Source organism: Trichosurus vulpecula, chromosome 4, assembly GCF_011100635.1.
Source record: "Trichosurus vulpecula isolate mTriVul1 chromosome 4, mTriVul1.pri, whole genome shotgun sequence".
Lineage (NCBI taxonomy): Eukaryota > Metazoa > Chordata > Mammalia > Diprotodontia > Phalangeridae > Trichosurus > Trichosurus vulpecula.
Window position 1 is genome coordinate 107,653,652 of NC_050576.1, and position 18,520 is coordinate 107,672,171.

General features: G+C 41.5%; 1 protein-coding gene across 1 annotated transcript in view; it reads right to left on the bottom strand.

Moving 5' to 3' along the window:
- LOC118848584 (N-fatty-acyl-amino acid synthase/hydrolase PM20D1-like) overlaps positions 1–6,004 on the bottom strand; it is a 44,681-nt gene extending 38,677 nt beyond the window's left edge. Inside the window, exon 1 of the mRNA XM_036757526.1 lies at positions 5,724–6,004. Within this exon, the coding sequence (XP_036613421.1) occupies positions 5,724–5,949 (226 nt within the window). The 5' untranslated portion in view covers positions 5,950–6,004. The remainder of the gene's footprint in view (positions 1–5,723) is intronic.
- Between the last annotated feature and the right edge of the window lie 12,516 nt (positions 6,005–18,520).

An 18,520-nucleotide genomic window follows, 5' to 3' on the forward strand; every position in this document is an offset into this window, starting at 1 on the left:
CGGCCATGACTCCATCTTGTTGATCACATATTCTTGAGAACTGGCATTCTTTTTAATTTAATTTTTAATCAATTGGGGAATGAGTAAGTAAACAAGTTGTGGTATATGATTGTGATGGAACACTGCTGTGCTATAAGAAATGATGAGCTGGTTGACTTTAGAAAAACATGGAAAGACTTGAGTGAAATAATGAAGAGTAAAATGAGCAGAGCCAAGAAAATACATATGGTGACAGCAATATTGGTCTATGACATTTAAAAAGTTCAAGAGACATAATTTCTGGGTAATATTCTAATGAGGGGTGGGGGATGTAACTTTGAGTATGTCATTTAGCTCTAAAATGTGCAACCTTGGGTAGTCTAATCAAAGAATTTATTCCCATCCATACCTATGCTTCCCTACCTGGGTATGAGGGGACAGTTAATTCAATCTATTATCAGCGATGTCCTTGAACTGACTGAGACTGAGTATGAAAATGAGGACTTTAGAAAAAAGGGGGAACTCTGGGTCCTCCCAAATCACTGGTTATTAAAAATCATTTTTCTCAATTTGAAGAACAATTCTAAACGACTAAGTTATTCTGAGTATTATAAATATTCAAATCAACAACAAAAGACCTATGAATGAAGATACTATCCACCTCCAGAGAAAGAACTGGTGAACAGAAATATACTTGCATAGTTGTGTGTGTGTGTGTGTGTGTGTGTGTGTGTGTGTACATATCTGTGTTAAATGGTGGCTTCTACAGAGGGAGGGAGACAGTTTGGAACATAAATGGAACAAAAAAATTTTAAAAATCAATTTAAATTTTAATCTCACATTCTCACCTTCCTTCAACCTCCTCTCCCACAGATTAAGGCAAGAAATACAATACTCATACATATGCAGTCACACAAAACATCACATTCATATACTATAACTTGTTCACCATTCTCCAATTGATGGACATCCTCTCAGTTTCCAATTCTTTGCCACCACAAAAGAGCTGCTATAAATATTTTTGTACATATTACTCTTTTTCCTTTTTCCTCTGATATCCCTGGGGTAGAGACCCTAGTAATGGTATTGCTGTGTTAACAGGTGTGAGAATTAGTATACTTCAAAATGTGACTCTTTATAAATGAACATATTCTTAATGCCATAAAATTCACTGATCATCACACAGATATTTATTTTCTGATAACTCAAACTGCATGTGTTTCCAGGCCAATAAAGGTTCAAAGTTTTTGGTACAATTTTCCATGTCCCTACCACTTCAATTTTCAGACCCTGCCTAGGAAGCATAAATATCTAGTGACCTTTCTACCTACTTTAACACGCAGTTGCCTCATCCCTGGTTGCTTCATTCTTTAGTCTGAGGATAATAGAGAAATTCAAAGTCCAAATCAACTAGGCCCCTCCCTCTTCCCCTATCTATTTTCCCTCCTCTGTGTCATCCATAAACTGGAAGACTGGATTATTGTCCTTTGATTACAAAACCACTTCATTTTATTAATCTTTGTCAGGGAAGACTGCAAAAGGCAGGCCCATGATCTTTAGATCTGGACCCCTAGTTATCACTTCATCCCTCAACCCCCACCCAGACTATCTGCCAATTTCGCATAGTCTGGTTGCACAGAATTAGGAGGTATATCTGACAGATGGGCTGTTTGACAGAGAGGCTGCCCAGCCAAGTGTATAGCATTCCATCTTCCAGGGAAGCAGGTTCTGCACAAAAGCAATGAGTTAAATAGTCCCTCTCCAAAATCTGAAATCCTAAAGTTGGAAGGGACTTCAAAGACCACCTCATTCAACCCCTGTTTTAACAAAAATCAGTTCTACCACATAGCCAGCAAATGGACATCCAGCCATCATAGGAATTATCCTTCTACCTTTGTCTTTTTCATATCCTCTCCACCCCACCCCCACAACCCATTGACCTGAGGAAGAGCTAACCTTATTTTTCCTACTTTATTCTTAATTTGGCATGAGAATTAGACAGCCCAGGACCCACTAGGGTGCTTGGTAAACCAAAACTTGGCAGTTGTCCATGCCAAGCCAGTGTCTTTCATCAATATTAGCAATGTGTTATACTGCATCTCTCTCAGTATGTGTGTGTGCATGTGTGTGTGTATACATATATACCCATACATATATATACAAATATACATACATATATATGCATATATACACACACAAAATGGTGATATATAGATCACTACATCGGTAGATGGATAGATTAGATAGACAGATAGATAGAGCAATGGATAGAGCACCAGGCCTGGAGTCAAGAAAATTAATATTCCCAAGTTCAAATCTGGCTCCAGACCCTTACTAGCTGTGTGTCCCTGAGTAAGGCACTGTAATAGTAATTAAGGTGGGACTTTTTGTTGTTGACCTTTAATGATTCTGGCCTTTGTTTGAATGGGGCAGATAAAGTCGGATATTTTTGTATTTCTCAGCACTGAGACAAGTGGGAGTCATTGATTGATTTGTATCTGATGTGATATTGGGGGTGGAGAACTTTTCCATGCCCAGCCTGGGTGAGGTCAGGGCCCTGAACAGAATATATAAGCGTACAGGTTGGCATTCTCTCTAGGGGCTCTGATCCACAGCAGGAGTGGCACGTGACTCTGGGCCAGCCTTTGCAATGAGCTCCCCAGCTCAATACTCAGATGTTGATAACTACAAATTGTATTTGGTCTGTAATTCTGGGTGCTGGTTTTTTCCTCTGAACTAAGTAAATGATATTTGTATGCTGGATTAAAGTAAGATTGTTAACCCCTTAATGTTGCTATCCTTAGTAAAGCAGATCAAAAGGACCACGGCTTGCAGCGTTCTGTGAGCTGGTTGTTGTTCGTATTATACCCCCACAGCAGCTGCTAGCTGGATTGTTGATACAGTCACTTAACCTGGTTTGCCTCAGTTTCCTCATCTGTAAAATGAGCTGGAGAAGAAAACGGCAAACCACTCCAGTATCTTTGCCAAGAAAACGCCAAATGGGGTCACAGAGAGTCTGACACAGCTGAAATGACTGAACAATATCAACACATAGTGGATCATAGATCCAGAGCTTGTTGTTGGAGACCAGCCAGTCCCACTCTCTCATTTTACAAATGAAGAAACTGATGTCAAGGAGGTTAAGTAATTTGCCCAAGGTCATGCAGCTGGTAAGTGTCAGCAGTGGGATTTCAATAGGTCTTTTGGCTCCCGAGCCAGTGTATTTTCCACCACATCATGCTGCCTATCCTAAAGTAGAAAACACACTAGTCTCTGTGTTGACACCTGAAATCAAATGCAAGCTCTCATATTAGCTGTGTGACCCTATCCAAGTTACTTTGGTTCTTTGAGACCTAGTTTCCTTATTATAAAATAAGAATGATAATACCCATCTCCCAGGATTGTTATAAGGAATCTACTTGATACACCTTAAAAGCATTATAGAACTGTATGCTATTTTTGTGCCCAGCTCAGCTATCCCTGGTCAGGGATTTTTTTTTAAAAAAAACACATCTTCCTGCCACTGTCTGGTTTAATCTTTTTGGGGGAGGCTGAAGAGCTTTGCTTTCCTTGGTTAATAAAACACACAGAAATCTGGGGATTCTGACTGAATTCTACAGTAGATCCAATCCTAGGTTTTTCCTTTCTCTCTCTGCACATCTTGTGTTAGAGTGGAAGGATGCTGAGAACCATTACAGGCTTAGTTCTAGCCACCGGCATCCATTTTTTTCAACTTCAATGCCTGTCTTGGAATTAAGTTGAAAGGTTCTAGGACCACATATGTCCTTATGATTCTAGGGCTAAGGAGTTCTGTGAAGGCAAAATGAAGTTCAGAACTAGAAGCAATGGGTGGAAGTTAGCAAAAAACAAATTTAGGCTTCATATAAAACTCCCTAACATTGAGAACTATGTACAGGTGGAATGGGATGCTTGGGAGTTGGCAGATTCCTTCCAGAATAAGATCTTTCTGGAATGACTAGATGGCCACTGGCTGAGTATGTGGTAGAACTGGTTTTTGTTCAAATATCCATTGAATAGGGTGTTCTCCTCCTCCAACTTAGAGATTCGAGATTTTGAGAGCATGATTAGAGTCCCAGAGAGTATTTCTAATAACTTCCTTATGGAGCAGGGTGACAGGGATTTTCTAAGTATCATATACTTCCCCCTGTCAAATATGCTCCTTATAGCTAATTTCTAATAGTCATATCAGTCTGGAGCCCTTTTCAAGAGAAGAGGATGTGACAATTGGGTGGGGCAAACACTGCTTCCTCTCCCCCACTGACATCATTCCCTTCTTACCTCAACCACCTGCATAGCTTTATCTGCTCAGGAGAGTCATGCCATACCATGCCATACTGTGGGAGTCTGATATCTTTGGAGCAGAAAGAAGGGCTGTGGACAAGGGCCATCCCAGATCCCTGCCCAGTTCCTCCATAACAAAGTGTGATATTTAAGAAGATACCTGGGGCCGGAGTAGGGGGGTGGGGGGAGGGGGTGGCGGGGTGGGGGGGAGTGGCAGGAGACAGAATGGCCAGGGACTGGTAGGGAGGGGTGTGGAGCTGAGACTGAGAAATATGGAGGTTGGAGTCCCGTAGGCAAAAGCTAGACAAATGGAGACCAGAATTTCTTTGGCTGGGATGGTTTATTTCACTGATATGAGAAAATGCCTGGGCATGAGAAGAAACTGGAGTTGAGTGAGGAGCATTGGACTGTGAAGAGTCCCAAGATGAGATGGGGGCTCAAGTTCTAGTTTTATGTGACCCTCAGCAAATTACCTACTGTTTTGGTACAAAATAGGAATAAATGGTAACTGGATATTTGGGTCAACTTCCTTACACAGTTGGTAGGAAAAAAAATCAAATAACAATTCTGAGTCTTTTGGGGGGAGTGAGGAGGCAATAGGCTTAAGTGACTTGCCCTGGGTCACACAGCTAGTAAGTGTTTGAGGCCAAATTTGAACCCAAGTCCAATTTTGAGTCTTTAAAAAAAATACAAAATGTATATTATTAATGACGCAAAGCAAGACAGGGGCTAGCCATACAACAATGAAAATGAACAATCTTTGCCCTTAAAAATATAATAGTAGAGGGTGTGAGATTGATACACAAATAAGTACAAGGTAGAAAATGACTAGGAGACTAGAAGTTAGAGTGGGTAGAGACATACAAGAATGAAAGGGTTGCTTCTTTCTTGTGGAGATCAAAGAATTATTAACTTTTCAAGGTCTTTCTTGTGGAGATCAAAGAATTATTCACTTTTCAAGGTCTCAAGGATCCATCCCTTGCCACTACCAGATTCGTTGTATAATAGTTATTTGTGTATAGGTTATATTCATCTCCTCTCCCCCCATTCTTTCTCCTCCCTTCGCCACAGCAGACTGGGACATCCTTGAGGACTTGGAATGGATCAATTTTTCATTTTAATGCCCCTCAAGTTTAATAAAATGCTTTTGCACAAAGTGAGTGTTTAATGTTTGTAAATTCAATTGTTAATACTAACACCACTACTACTCTCAGGGAAGAGGGCAAACGGGATGCCCGGTGGGTGGGGGGAAGGGTATAAGGAAGATTTCCAGGGAATCTGTGAGAAACAGCTGGAGATGCAAGGGAAGCAGGTCTTGGGGCCTGAGAAGGTGGCTGCGATCTGTCTACTGATAGCAAGGACAAGGAATCTCCTGTCACAAAACTGGGGCCACTCTAGGTCTTGGGAGATGAGTGCCCGCAGGGGACGGGAGGGGAGGTCACCTTTCAACGCCTCTTTCATTGCTGTCAGTTCGGCTTTGGTGAACTTTGCAGGGATCCTAGATGCTTCCGTGCGTCCCCAGCCTCGCAGCTCTTCTGGACCCGGGAAACTGGCGGTCCGAAGCAGCAGCACAACCACTAGGGCTAGCACCGCCCCCATCACCCCCATCGCCAGCGCCCGGACTCCGGCAGGCAGGCCCGCTTTGGCGGCCGCGCCACGACGCGGCATTTCCACGCGGTTCCAGCAACTCAACTGCTTGCTGAAGTTTGGACTCTAGGGTCCAGATGCTGAACTCTACCTGCCTCGAACTATCCTGGCTCCAACCTTCTTCCTGGGTCTGACCAATAGCAGAGGGGGAAGTATCGGTGCAGCCAATTATGACCCCTTCTACCCATGCCAGGTTTGAAAGGCTTTTTGGGAACTGTAGTTTTCCTCCCCGGGGAAAGCCAGAGGTAGTGTAGAGGTGAAGGGCGTGGTGTCTGGAAGCTTTGGGTCCTGCCAGTGCTAACCTGCTCAGCTAGGCTTCTTACCCACTTTGATACATTAAACCGAGATAAGAAATCCCCCTCCACTAAATCCTTGTAGGATGCTTTATCCTGACATAAAAGGGACCCTTAGCTCAGGAAAGGTAGGTTATCAAAGCCTAAGAAAGGCTTCTCATGTGCTCCTGTTCTTCCAGGATAATTACTGAGTTAGAGAGGTGTCTCGCCAATAGCCAAAATAGCCGCGGGGTGATTTTTTTCCACCCCAAAGATTTCGTGCTTCTCAAAGTCCGTCCATTATGTTGTAGAGGTGAAAGGAAGAAGGAATACCTGTTCTCCCGGTTTAAAGAGCGCTCCTTAATACAGCAGGTCATAATATGAGTGGGTCCTTGCCAGTGTGACCATGTTTAATCCCTAGCCCTCCTAATGCAAACTAATATGTCTGGCATCTTGAGTCCAGACAAAAATGGTCTTTTCCCTTCCAAAATGCTCTTCCACCCCATCACCACTGGTTTATTCTTCCAATTTCAGACTCACTTTCAGCCAACCAGCAATCAGCAAATCAGTGGCCTTCAGCCATGTCTATGTCTAACCGTAGCGAACTGGCTAACTCCAGCCAAAGTAGGAGAGGGAATTGAAAGTACCACCACATAGCTTTCCCTATTACCAAAAATAGGAGTAATTTAACATGACACATTCCCTGCCTCTCCATCTAAATCAGTAAGGCAATAATAACAATGTAGATGATAATTGTCAAATTGCCTCTGTAGTTCTATATTGCAAAGTATACAAGACTCTTCACATAGAAGATGGAAAAAGTAAACCATTTATTCAGACCCCAGAGAACCATATCCCATAACCAAATGCTTAGCTCCCACAGCCAGTCAGTCCACTTCATCATAACAGCAAGGAACCCAAAACATTCCATAGAGAACATCACAACATGGAGCCTCAACATTCTGAAACCTCTCTGACCCCCTGCTGGGGTCTTCCCCAAAACAAACTCACAGTACAGCTAAGTCAGCCTGTTCAGTTCTAACAATCATGAGGGCAGCCATTAGCGGCCACCAGCAGCCATAACATCTTTCTCTCTCTCAGCATTTTCTGTGTCATAACTTTCTTTTCCTGTCAGGAAGCTCCTCCTACCACATATGTCCCAGGCCTATTGTGACATAAGCAGGTCACATGGCCTATTAATGGATGGGAAAGATCTTTAAATCAAAATTACTACTACGTTAGGCCCCAAGATCCTTCTTATCTATTACATAGGGCAGTGGGAATTCTGGGATAACTGGTGTCAAAGAACTTTACACAACAATATAAAAGGAATAACACAAAATAAGTATATAAAACAGTGTCATCATTCCCCCCTTGAACAAATGAGGCTCAAAATCTTGGGTAAGGGGAGAAGGTCTCGTCTTCAAAAGCTTCTTCCTGCTGAAACTGGATGTAGAGCTGTCCTTGCCCCAAAAGATAAAGAGTCATATTCAATAGGACAGTTCTTTAGCAAGCTGGCATCTGGAAATCAGTTGATGCCATGTCCAGGGATGACACATCACAGTTGTGGACAGGTCCAGAGGTGACATCTGAACACATCAGAGGGTGACATCTGGCTTAAGTGATCAGGCATCTGCAGGTGGATGGTACTAAGCCTGCAGGAAAGAAATCTCACAAACAAATTCAGCAGACAAAATCCAAAAAGAAACAAAGAGACTATCATAGTCTCATTCATGAAAGAAAACATGAGTCAAGGGTATAATTTCATAATCATTTTCTCCTGGGTAGACAGACTGCTGTTACAGTATTGTCTTTCCCATGTGCTATAATTTCTGCAGCCTTTGGATCATTGTCTGGCTTCCGTTTTATCCATAGTTTAGCTCCTAATTTTATTCTCTCAGTAGAACCAAATCCTTCCTTTCCTCTGATAGTTATTTTGGAAGGAGGCTCAGTTTTCACCAGCGGTATTGTTTCACAAGGAATAATAATAAATTGAACTATGCTATCATTTTTACACAACCATATGGGTTCTTTAACTACATTCTGGAGAGTCACAATAATTTCTCCTTGATAACTAGGATCTATCACTCCAGCCAATACATGTATTCCCTGAGCTGCTAATCCTGGTTTAGGTAATATTTGTCAAAAATGAGTTTTAGGGATTCCCATACATATTCCAGTAGAGATTTTTCTTATCTCTTTTCTATCCAACCAAAAGTTCTCTAAACAATGCAAATCATATCCTGCCGAACCAGGTATTCCTAGTTACGGTAGTGGGACATCTTCCCTCACAGTCCAATACTCAATATTTTGGATCTTATGTGTCTGCTGTTTTCTAATTTGCATATTCAGGGTCATCATTCTGGCTAGAGGAGGACTTTCTCCTAATGATCTATTATTCAAATTACATAAAGCAGTGCACAAATTATCTTTCCAATGTTGATATGAATTATTAGAACTTAACTTTCTTAACAGTTCTTTCAACAATCCATTCATTCTTTCTGTCAATCCAGATGCTTGTGGATAATATAGAATATCATATATCCATATTGTTTAATACACAATATCTCTTCATCTCATTACCTTTGAAATGTGACCCATTGTCACTTTGAATCTGCATTGGGTTTCCATAATATAGACTTATAATATCTAGCATTTCATAGGTGTTCTTCTGGGTTGCATTCATATAAGGACAAACCACTAGTACACCTGAATAGGTGTCAACTCAAGTACATATAAATTTACATCCTTTATCTTGGCATAGTGGTCCAATATGATCTATCTGCCATATCTGGGATGTAACTTTTCCCCTTGCTATTTCTCCAATTACTACCCATGAATAGTTCATTCCTTTTCCAATTGACATATATGACATTACTCTGTTACTTGCTTTAACAATGGATGAGAGATACTAATACCTAAATCTTGTGCCCACTGGTATGTGGCCTGGATCCCTAAATGTCCAGCCATTTGGTGGACCCATTTTGCTAGTACCAGGTCATCAGTTGGTGTCAGAGTAGGGACAATATGTTCAGTAGCAATCTTTGCTAGTCAATCAGCAGGTGTATTGTACTCACGTTCTGGTCTAGTGAGGGGCACGTGAGTGTCTACATGAAAAACTGACAAATTAGTAACCAAATACATGTACCATATATCTTCCCATAGTTCTTTGCCCCAAACTCTTTACCATGAATTTCCCAATTTTGATTTTTCCACATTGGCATCCATGTAACTAACCCATTAGCTACTGCCCACAAATTAGTGAATATATGACACTGTCTTCCTTTCTGTTTTAATAGCTTGATGTACTTCCATAAGTTCAGCATATTGGCTACTTCCACCTATCCCAGTACTTTCTAGAGTCCTCTTAGGACATGAGTTGTAGGCTACTGCTTTCCAATGTCTTTTATGGCCCAAATATTCTCCTGTCTGATCAGTAAACCATGCATGTTTCTTCTGTTCTTCAGTCAGTCCATCATATCCATCATTCCATTTTACCAAGGATTGCACCAACTGTTGCCTTGGTTCAGGTGATTTTTCATTTCCATCAATGTTGATGCTTGCGATAGATTCATGTAGAGCAGAAACTCTACTTTTGCCTGTTTTCAATCTATTCTGAATATACCACTTATGTTTAATTATACTAGCCTCTTGTGCATGTCCAATTCTGTGAGATGCCGGGGTACTCATTACCCAAGTCATAATTGGGATTCCAGGCCTTTATATCACTTCATGGCCCAGAGTCAGTTGTTTAGTCTCTACCAAAGCTTAATCTGCAGGTAACAACTACTTTTCAAAAGGTGTATATTGTAATCCAGATGAAGGTAGTTTCCTTGACCAAAATCCTAAGGGTTCATTTTGGCTTTATGGTTTGTGCCACAAATGCCAATTCATATAGTCCTCTTGTACAGTCACTTGTAATTCCACTGGTCCTCTTAGCATAGGACATAAATCCAAAGCCAATTGTATAGCAGCTTTAACTTCTTCAAAAGCTTTACTCTGTTCAAGTCCACAATCAAATTCATATTTTTTCCTGGTAATTTTATATAAGGGTTTCAAAATTTGTCTAAGATGTGGGATGTGGTACCTCCAATATCCAAACAGTCCTGTGAACTTTTGTGCCTCCTTCTTATTGGTGGGGATAGGAAAATCTTGAATCTTTTGTTGAGCTTGTGGGAGAATTTCTAGCAGTCCTTTATTCCATTGTATACCCCAAAACTTTACAGTTTGAGCTGGTTCTTGAATCTTCGCAGGGTTAATTTCCCATCCTTTGCTTTTCATATGCTCAATTAAAAGTCTCAAACTCTTCTCCACTTCTTTTACATGTTCTCCCTGTATCAAAATATCATCTATGTAGTGGGGAAGCTGTGTACCAGGTAACTTTAATTCACCCAAATGTTCAGCCACAATCTTATGACAAATAGGCTGTGCAGATATCCTTGTGGCAATTGTGTCAAAGTATATTGTCAGCCCTGCCATGTGAAAGCAAACTGGTTCCATTGTTTGGAGTCTATTGGGATCATAAAGAAAGCACTGGCTAAATCGGTAACCACATACCAAGTCCCATCATATTACTTGATCCTTTCTATTAAGGTAACTTTATCTGGAACAGCAGCATGCAAGGAAGGAGTCACTTTATTCAATTGTCCATAATCCACTGTCATTCTCCATGTTCCATCTGACTTTCATATTAGCCGTACAGGATTATTCCATCAAGTGGTTGTACATACTAACACTCCTGTTTCCACATAGTCCTTTATAGTATTAGCAATTTCATCCTGCTTACCTGGCACATGATTCTGCTTCAAAGTAACTTCTTTAAAGGTTCAGGTAAAGTGACTGGGTCCATCTTTACTTTTCCCACCAAAACTGTATTAATTCCTATCTTCCTTACTGCAAATTGATATCTTCCCTCAGGCAAATTCAGTGTCACGCCTTTCAATACATCTATTCCAATGATGAATTCAGGAATGATACAATGACCACGGTATATTCTCTCTTAGGCAATTGTCCTATTTTCATAATCAATTTCACTTGTTTGGCTGATATTTCAGCCCCTGCTAGTCTTGTGATGGTAATAGGAGGTACATGCTTAAATTTGTCAGGATTTCCATAAATCAAGCTGGCCTCTGCCTCAGTGTCAATCAATGCCCTAGTTATAATATTTGATTCATTCTTCCAATATATAATTAGATTAATATGGGATCTGTAATCCTGTCTGGGTTTTTCTTTAATCTGAGCTGGGGCTTGGCCTATTCCCTAATCTCCTTGAAGGTGTGACTCACTTGGATACAAGGGTTCAAGATCTGTAGGATTTGTAGGGGCAGTTCTTACTTCTCTATTCTGTTTGCTATTGAGTCCCTTATCTTGGTACATTTTGTATAGATCATTAGTTGGAATACCATCTATTCTTCTAAAATCTAGCCCTGCTTTCAACAGAGCAGTAAACATTTCTTTCCTTGTCACTCTATTTGTTGGATGTTGAATTCATTGGCTGTGTACCCTTCTTTCCTGAGGAAACTTATCTCTTTCCCAGTCTCCTAAGTCACTTAACTGTGAAATCTTGTCCAGCACCTCTGAAAGAGGGTTCCCTACCTCTGCAATCAGCAAAGTCAAAATCACATGTTTAGAAGTAGGGGGTGCCATCTTAACTATCGAATTCCCATGAGAGACTCCCAAGGGAGTTTCATAATAAATTTTGGCATTCCCCAACATAATAGCAGTCTTCATTAGCTCCTCCTTTAAGTTTCTCATACAGTCCCTAATTGAATACCAGGGTCTATTTGCAAAAGGCCACATGGTATCAGCAGGATATTCCTCTTTACAGCCTGTCACAGCCAAAGCCAACAAATTGGTTGCTTGATTAGTTCTTTTCGAATGATAATCCCTAAAAGCTTGTTGTATAAAAGAGTTCTGACTAATGCTTATGAATCTCATACTATCCACAGAATCTACAGACACTCCTGCAGTCCCTTCATTACTGATTCTTACCATCCAAGATATTAATGATTCTCCCATTCTGTGGGTGAACCTATTCAAGATATCTGCCATTTCCTGCTTTGTAAAATCCTCCAAAACCAGCCTAAACTGAGTAGTATCACCTTCTCTTTCCTGCCCCCTCCACTCTATGGGGTGTACTTCTCTTTCAGAAGTTTGGTGTGATACTGTTTCACTGTCTCTGTGAGAAGTACCATGCAACAAATATCACCTCATACCAGAGGTTTTGACATTGTATCCTCCAGTCTAGATTCTCTGCCCCGTTACCATGGTAACCAGATTGATGGCTAGACTTGACCTCAGTTGACCTGAGGTGCACTCTTGACCTCCTTGGTTCCCTCTGCCTTCTAGCTGAATTTCCAACAAGGCTGTTAGCTTCCTGCTGTTCGGTGACCTGAGTTTCTCTATCTTCCTGTGCTATAGGCTGAGTATTTTCAGACGTTTCAGCAACTGTCTGAGCCTGAGCTCTCTCTCCTAATTGTCTCTGTGTTGACATACAATATGATAGGCTGTGAGTAAAATCCAGCCTCGTCTAGAGATAGCTCTTGGGATCCCCATTCCTGGCTCAACAGTAACTTCTCTGAGGCATTGGTCCAAATCTCTAGGTCCTCCACCCTGTAGCTTCTGCTTCCAGTCCTCACAGAGACCAGAGGCCTTAGACCATTCCCTTGCTAGGGAACAATAAGTTACACCCTCCAATCCTGGGATAACCATTTCTTCTTCTAAAGCCCTTCTACCTCTAAATAGAGATCTTATACTTTGCGATCCCATCCTCCTAGTCGCCAAATGAATCAGTAAGGCAATAATAACAATGCAGATGATAATCGTCAAAATGTCTCTGTAGTTCTATGTTGCAAAGTATACAAGACTCTCCACATAGAAGGTAGAAGAAGTAAACCATTTATTCAGACACCAGAGAACCATATCCCATAACCAAATGCTCAGCTCCCATAGTCAGTCAGTCCACTTCATCATAACGGCAAGGAACCCAAAACATTCCATACCGAATATTACAACATGGAGCCTCAACATCCTGAAACCTCTCTGATCCCCTGCTGGAGTCTTCCCCAAACAAATTCACAGTACAGCTAAGTCAACCTGTTCAATTCTAATAATCATGAGGGCAGCCATTAGCTGCCACCAGCAGCCATAACATCTTTCTCTCTCTCAGCATTTTCTGTGTCATAACTTTCTTTTCCTGTCAGGAAGCTCCTCCTACCACATATGTCCCAGGCTTATTGTGACATAAGCAGGTCACATGGCCTATTGATGGGTGGGAAAGATCTTCAAATCAAAACTGCTACTACACCATCCCTCACCCCCAACAATTTCACCAAACATACCCCTTTCTTTTTTTTTAATAAAGGGGGAGAAGTTAGGAAGGAGCAAAATATAGTTAGTCTTTCTCATCATGAGTATTGTGGAAGGGTTTTGCATAATGATACACATGTGGCCTATGTTGAATTGCTTGCGTTCTTAGGGAGTGTGAGTGGGGAGGGAAGAGGGGAGAGAATTTGGAACTCAAAATTTTAAAAGCAGAAGTTCAAAAAAAAGTTCTTGCATGCGACTAGGAAGTAAGATATACAGGCAATGGGGCATAAAAAATCTACCTTGCCCTACAGGAAAGTAAGGGAAAAGGGGTTGGGGAGGAGTGGGGTGACAGAAGGGAGGGTTGACTGGGGAATGGGGCAATCAGAATATATGCCATCTTGGAGTGGGGGGAGGGTAGAAATGGGGAGAAAATTTGGAATTAAATTTTAATTTAAACTTTTAAACTTTTGTGAAAATTAATGCTGAAAATTAAGAAATATGAAATAAATACCATACCCTTTTCTTTACAGCATACCACAGAAAGGATCGTTTTCTTTATACCTCTTGGCCAATTGAATGACTATGCAAATGAAGTCTGTTGATCCTCATCAACATTCCCTTCTCATATTTTTATAAAGGATACCTTGACATGAATACAAATTATTATTATAAAGATTTTTTAGAAATAAGAAAGCAGGCATATGGGTTGGTAAGTGCTAATGCCATCAATCTCTGTTGCTTTTTATAATAAGTAATTGATGATATGTTCCATTCTATTGGAATTTTCCCCACTTTGAGGTGCTTCAAATATCTATCTTCTAGTGACTTAAAGTTGTATCAAACTCCAGCATAAATTTTCTATGCCATTCTTTCTAACTTTACCTTTTGAAGTGCCATTTGTACTTCCTATAGAATCTTGGGTACAAATGTGTAAGAGTACAGATATGGTAGTGCCCTGCTGCTATTGATGATGAGAACAGATTACTATATAAACACTAGTACATCTGTCCCATTTCTTATCAATTTGTTGTCCTTTGAATTTCATTTAGAAGTACTCCCCAAATTAGTCGGATTTCATGCCAAATTTTCCATTATATTGCTTTCCCTTGTTTCGTGAGGCAACTTTGCTAATCCTCCTCTGTAAAGTTTTGTAATTTTCTGGATATTGGCTAAGGTAGTTGTTGTAACAATCTTGCTAACAGCTGGTGTGAGGGTGTAAGATCCAGCAACAATCAGCACCCAGAAAGCTGCCAACACAAGTTCTTTTGATCTGCTTTACTAAGGCAAGTAGCATTAAGGGTTTACAATCTTATTTCAAACCAACACACAAATACCATTCACTTAGTTTAGTGGGAAAAGCCAGGGTGCTCAGTACACAATGAATGAGGCGGGAGTCAAGGTGGAAGCAACTCCGATTTATTGGGGGAAATCATCCATTTTTATAGGGTTTGCAATGCATGATCATAAGCAGGAGGTCAATGATTATGAGGATGACAGCATGGGAAAGAACAGAAATGTTGCCATACGGGTATCTGCATGGGCATGGGAATAATCAGGAATGTTGCGCTTATAGTATCTACAAGGGCATGGGAAGGATCAGGACTGTTGCAATGCAGTATCTGCAGGGGCATGGGAATGCTCGGGCATGTTGCAATGTGGTATCTGCTTCTCTGTACCAGAACTACTGGGCTACGTGACACACGAGGCAGGATGTCCCTGTAAAGTATCAAAGATGTCCTAGTAAGTAAAGTAACAAGGCACTGCATTAGGCAATGATTCAAAAGCATTAGGTAATGGCCAACTGGGTCTCTCCTTCTGGGCTCGTGTTTCCCTCATGGACAGGCTCTGCCTGCATGTATAGGAAGACTATAGGGGCTTCTCAAGGGCAGAGGCTCTTCCTCCGGGCGCCATGTTGTTCCACTCTTACTAAGCCTGTCTGGTTTACCCAGGAAACAGACCAAGCGCTAGTGGTCCCAACAGCCCCGGGGTCAGCACCAACCCCTTACACAATGGAAGACAGAGTTGGTGATGAGAAGGTCATGAGACAGAAAAGTCTTCAGTAATAAGGAGCCATTGCTGTTGCTGTTTCCAACTCCATTCCTCCCAAGGACTTCCTGGCATGTCTGATAGTCTGTGCCTCCCCTGGAGTTAAAGTCACCCAGAATTGCAACCTTGTCTTCTTTCAGCACATTGATGACAAGGGTCTCTAGATCTTCACAAAATTTTTCTTTCTCCTCATCAGGTTTTGTCATGATGGACGCATATGCATTGATGATGATGCTTTCCTGCAAGTGGCAATCACATTGTCATGAGCCTGTTGTTTACTCCTTTTGGTAGGCATACAAGCTTGTTGACTAGAATAGTTTTGACTGCAAAGCCTATGCCAGCTTCACAGCAGTCTCCATCACTGTGACCACTCCCAGAAAAATTTGTATTCAGTGTGTCTTCACCTACTGCTTCATCATTTGCCGGTCATCACAGGACTTTGAGGTAGGTAAAAATTGTAAAATGAAATAGGTGACGTCTTTTGACTTGTGCACAAAGTGAGGCAGAATTGAGTGAAATCATGTGCTTCACTCTCTCTTCTAGAGTCATTGGAATCCAGTGGCAAGACAAAGTCAAGGTGACTGATGATGGCTCTGGATGCAATGGATGACCTTGGTGACTTTGATGTTGTAACCAGAATAGACTTTGTTTTCTTTGAATGACTCAGCTTACCTCATTGAGCCTCACTAGATGCTGTGGCTTGCTCTTCTGGGGCAGGAAACCCAGCGACCATGCCACGAATCAGAGAACTTCCTGTGTGATGAGTCATGGGGCTGGCTGAGGGGAGGTGTTAACTCCAGAGCCACGCCCTATTGGGTGTTAACCTGGTCTACGCTAGGGGGAGGGGCCAGCTCAAGAACCAGTAGGCTCTGGTCATTCAGGCGGCGCTTGATGATGTCAAAAACTCTACAAGAGGGGAGAGGACAGCTTGAAGACTCTCTTTCCTTTTCTGGTTGGTGTGGGAGCAATGAGGAGCATGACTCTGGGCCAGCCCTTGCTCTCGAGCCGAGCCCAGATGTTGGTAACTATGAATTGTATTGGGTCTGTCTGTTGATATTTGCAATTTGTTTGTATTTTGGTTTTGAGTTTGGGGTGCTGGTTTGTTTTCCCCCGAACTAAATGAATGTTTTGAACCTCAGGGTGCTGGCTTTTCCCCCTGAAGTACGTGAATGAATCTGTATTTGGTATATCTCTTGATGCTTGTCTCTCTGCTCCCCTGAACTAACCAAATGCTAACTGAATGCTGGCATTTTCCCCTGAACTAAATTAATATTGTCTGTATGCTAACTGAAGGCTGGATTAAAGTAAGCTGGTCAACCCCTTCACCGTGCTTTCCTTGTTTAAGCAGATAAAAAGAACCTGTGCTTTCCCGGCATCCCGGCAGCCTCCTGGGTCCCAGCAGCCTCCTGGGTGCTGGCTGTGGGTGCATCTTACAGCCCCCACAGAAGCTGCTAGCTGGGTTGTTAATACAGATGTCTAACCAAACTCTAAGCACTCCACAGCTGAAAGCTGCCTTCATGGCCGTCAGTACAAATTGTTCTCAACCTTCCATCCTGCCAGGGAAGTCTTCATATGCTTGGGGTAGACACCCAACTCACTGAGAGGTTTGTGACTCCTCAGTTACCCTCAACCTCAGTTAGCCTGACTGCTGAAATGATTTACTGAGGTGTGGCTGCTGCACATGCTATAGCTTCTTGGGGCCATAGGTGAGAGCTGGGTGAATCAGGTGGATACCAAAAGTGGATGAGCAGCCCTGAAAAGGGCTTGGCAGCCCTCCCACCAGAGGTGTTAGTCTTTTCTGAACTCTCCTACTCCCCAAGAAGGTAGCACTGACAACTGAAGGGATGAATAGATGGCTTGAGGAGGAGGAGGTGTCACCTAAGAGGTTTTTTGGAAGGAAATCATAGTTTTTATGAGGTAGAGATGAAAGTTATGCACATTCAGATGGGGGGACCAAGGACATTACAGCAGAAAATGGAATAATGGAAACTCAGGAGCAGAGGGCCAGATTAATTAAAATGAAGGGGAATATTATAAAATAGGAGTGGAGATGGGATCCATTTGATGGAGGGCTTTAAATTCCAGATTGTGAATTTTGTATTTTAGCTCAGGTAGAGTGTGGGGAGCCAGCAATATCCTGTTTAGGCCTCTTAGACCTCTGCAAGGCAGGGTCAATTGAGAATGGGTCTATGCACAGCAAGACCAGTTTTAAAATAAGAAGACTTGGCAAAGAAAACCCACCTTTGTAGCTGATTTTCTATATGGCAGATGACAGAAATGTTTCAGTCTGGTTGTCTTTATGTGAGAGAACATAAATGTTTCAATTTGGTTAGCCATGAGGAAAAATAGTGTCTCACTCCCACGAACAAGGAGATAAAAAACTTAACCAATGCTTTATTGTACTCTTCTTTGAAGTCTGGATGACTCAGCAATAAACCTGTATAAAATACTGTCAGTAACTTCATTAAAATCAGTCTATAGCTTGACTATGTGACTCGCCTAGCCCCATGTCTTTGTCTTTTTGTGTCAATTACTTCATCATATATTCACGCCACTGGGGTCACAGTTGGCGCCAGGAACAGGGACAAGTCGAGGACTTGAGAGATGAAGTAAGTTCTTACCAATACAGGCTCCAGAGCATATTTAAATAAGAGGTAAGAGGATTACTCCGCTAGGCTTACAGGGGGATTGTAAAAATTTTAGAGATTTAGGAATTAGAAAAGTAGATTTAGAAAATTTAACTATTGGACAGATACAATTTAAAGATAGGGATCTGTATCTGCAAGTATTAAGAAAAATTGTAACAGAAAGAGGTTTTTGTATAACAGAAGAGCAAAAACAAGAAGGTACAATTGATTTAGAAAGATGGGAGACTATTAAAAAAGAAATGAGTAAAAGATTAAGGGAGGATGGACCAGAACACTTCCTAATGTCAGCCTTTTCCATGTGGAACATTTAAAAAATAT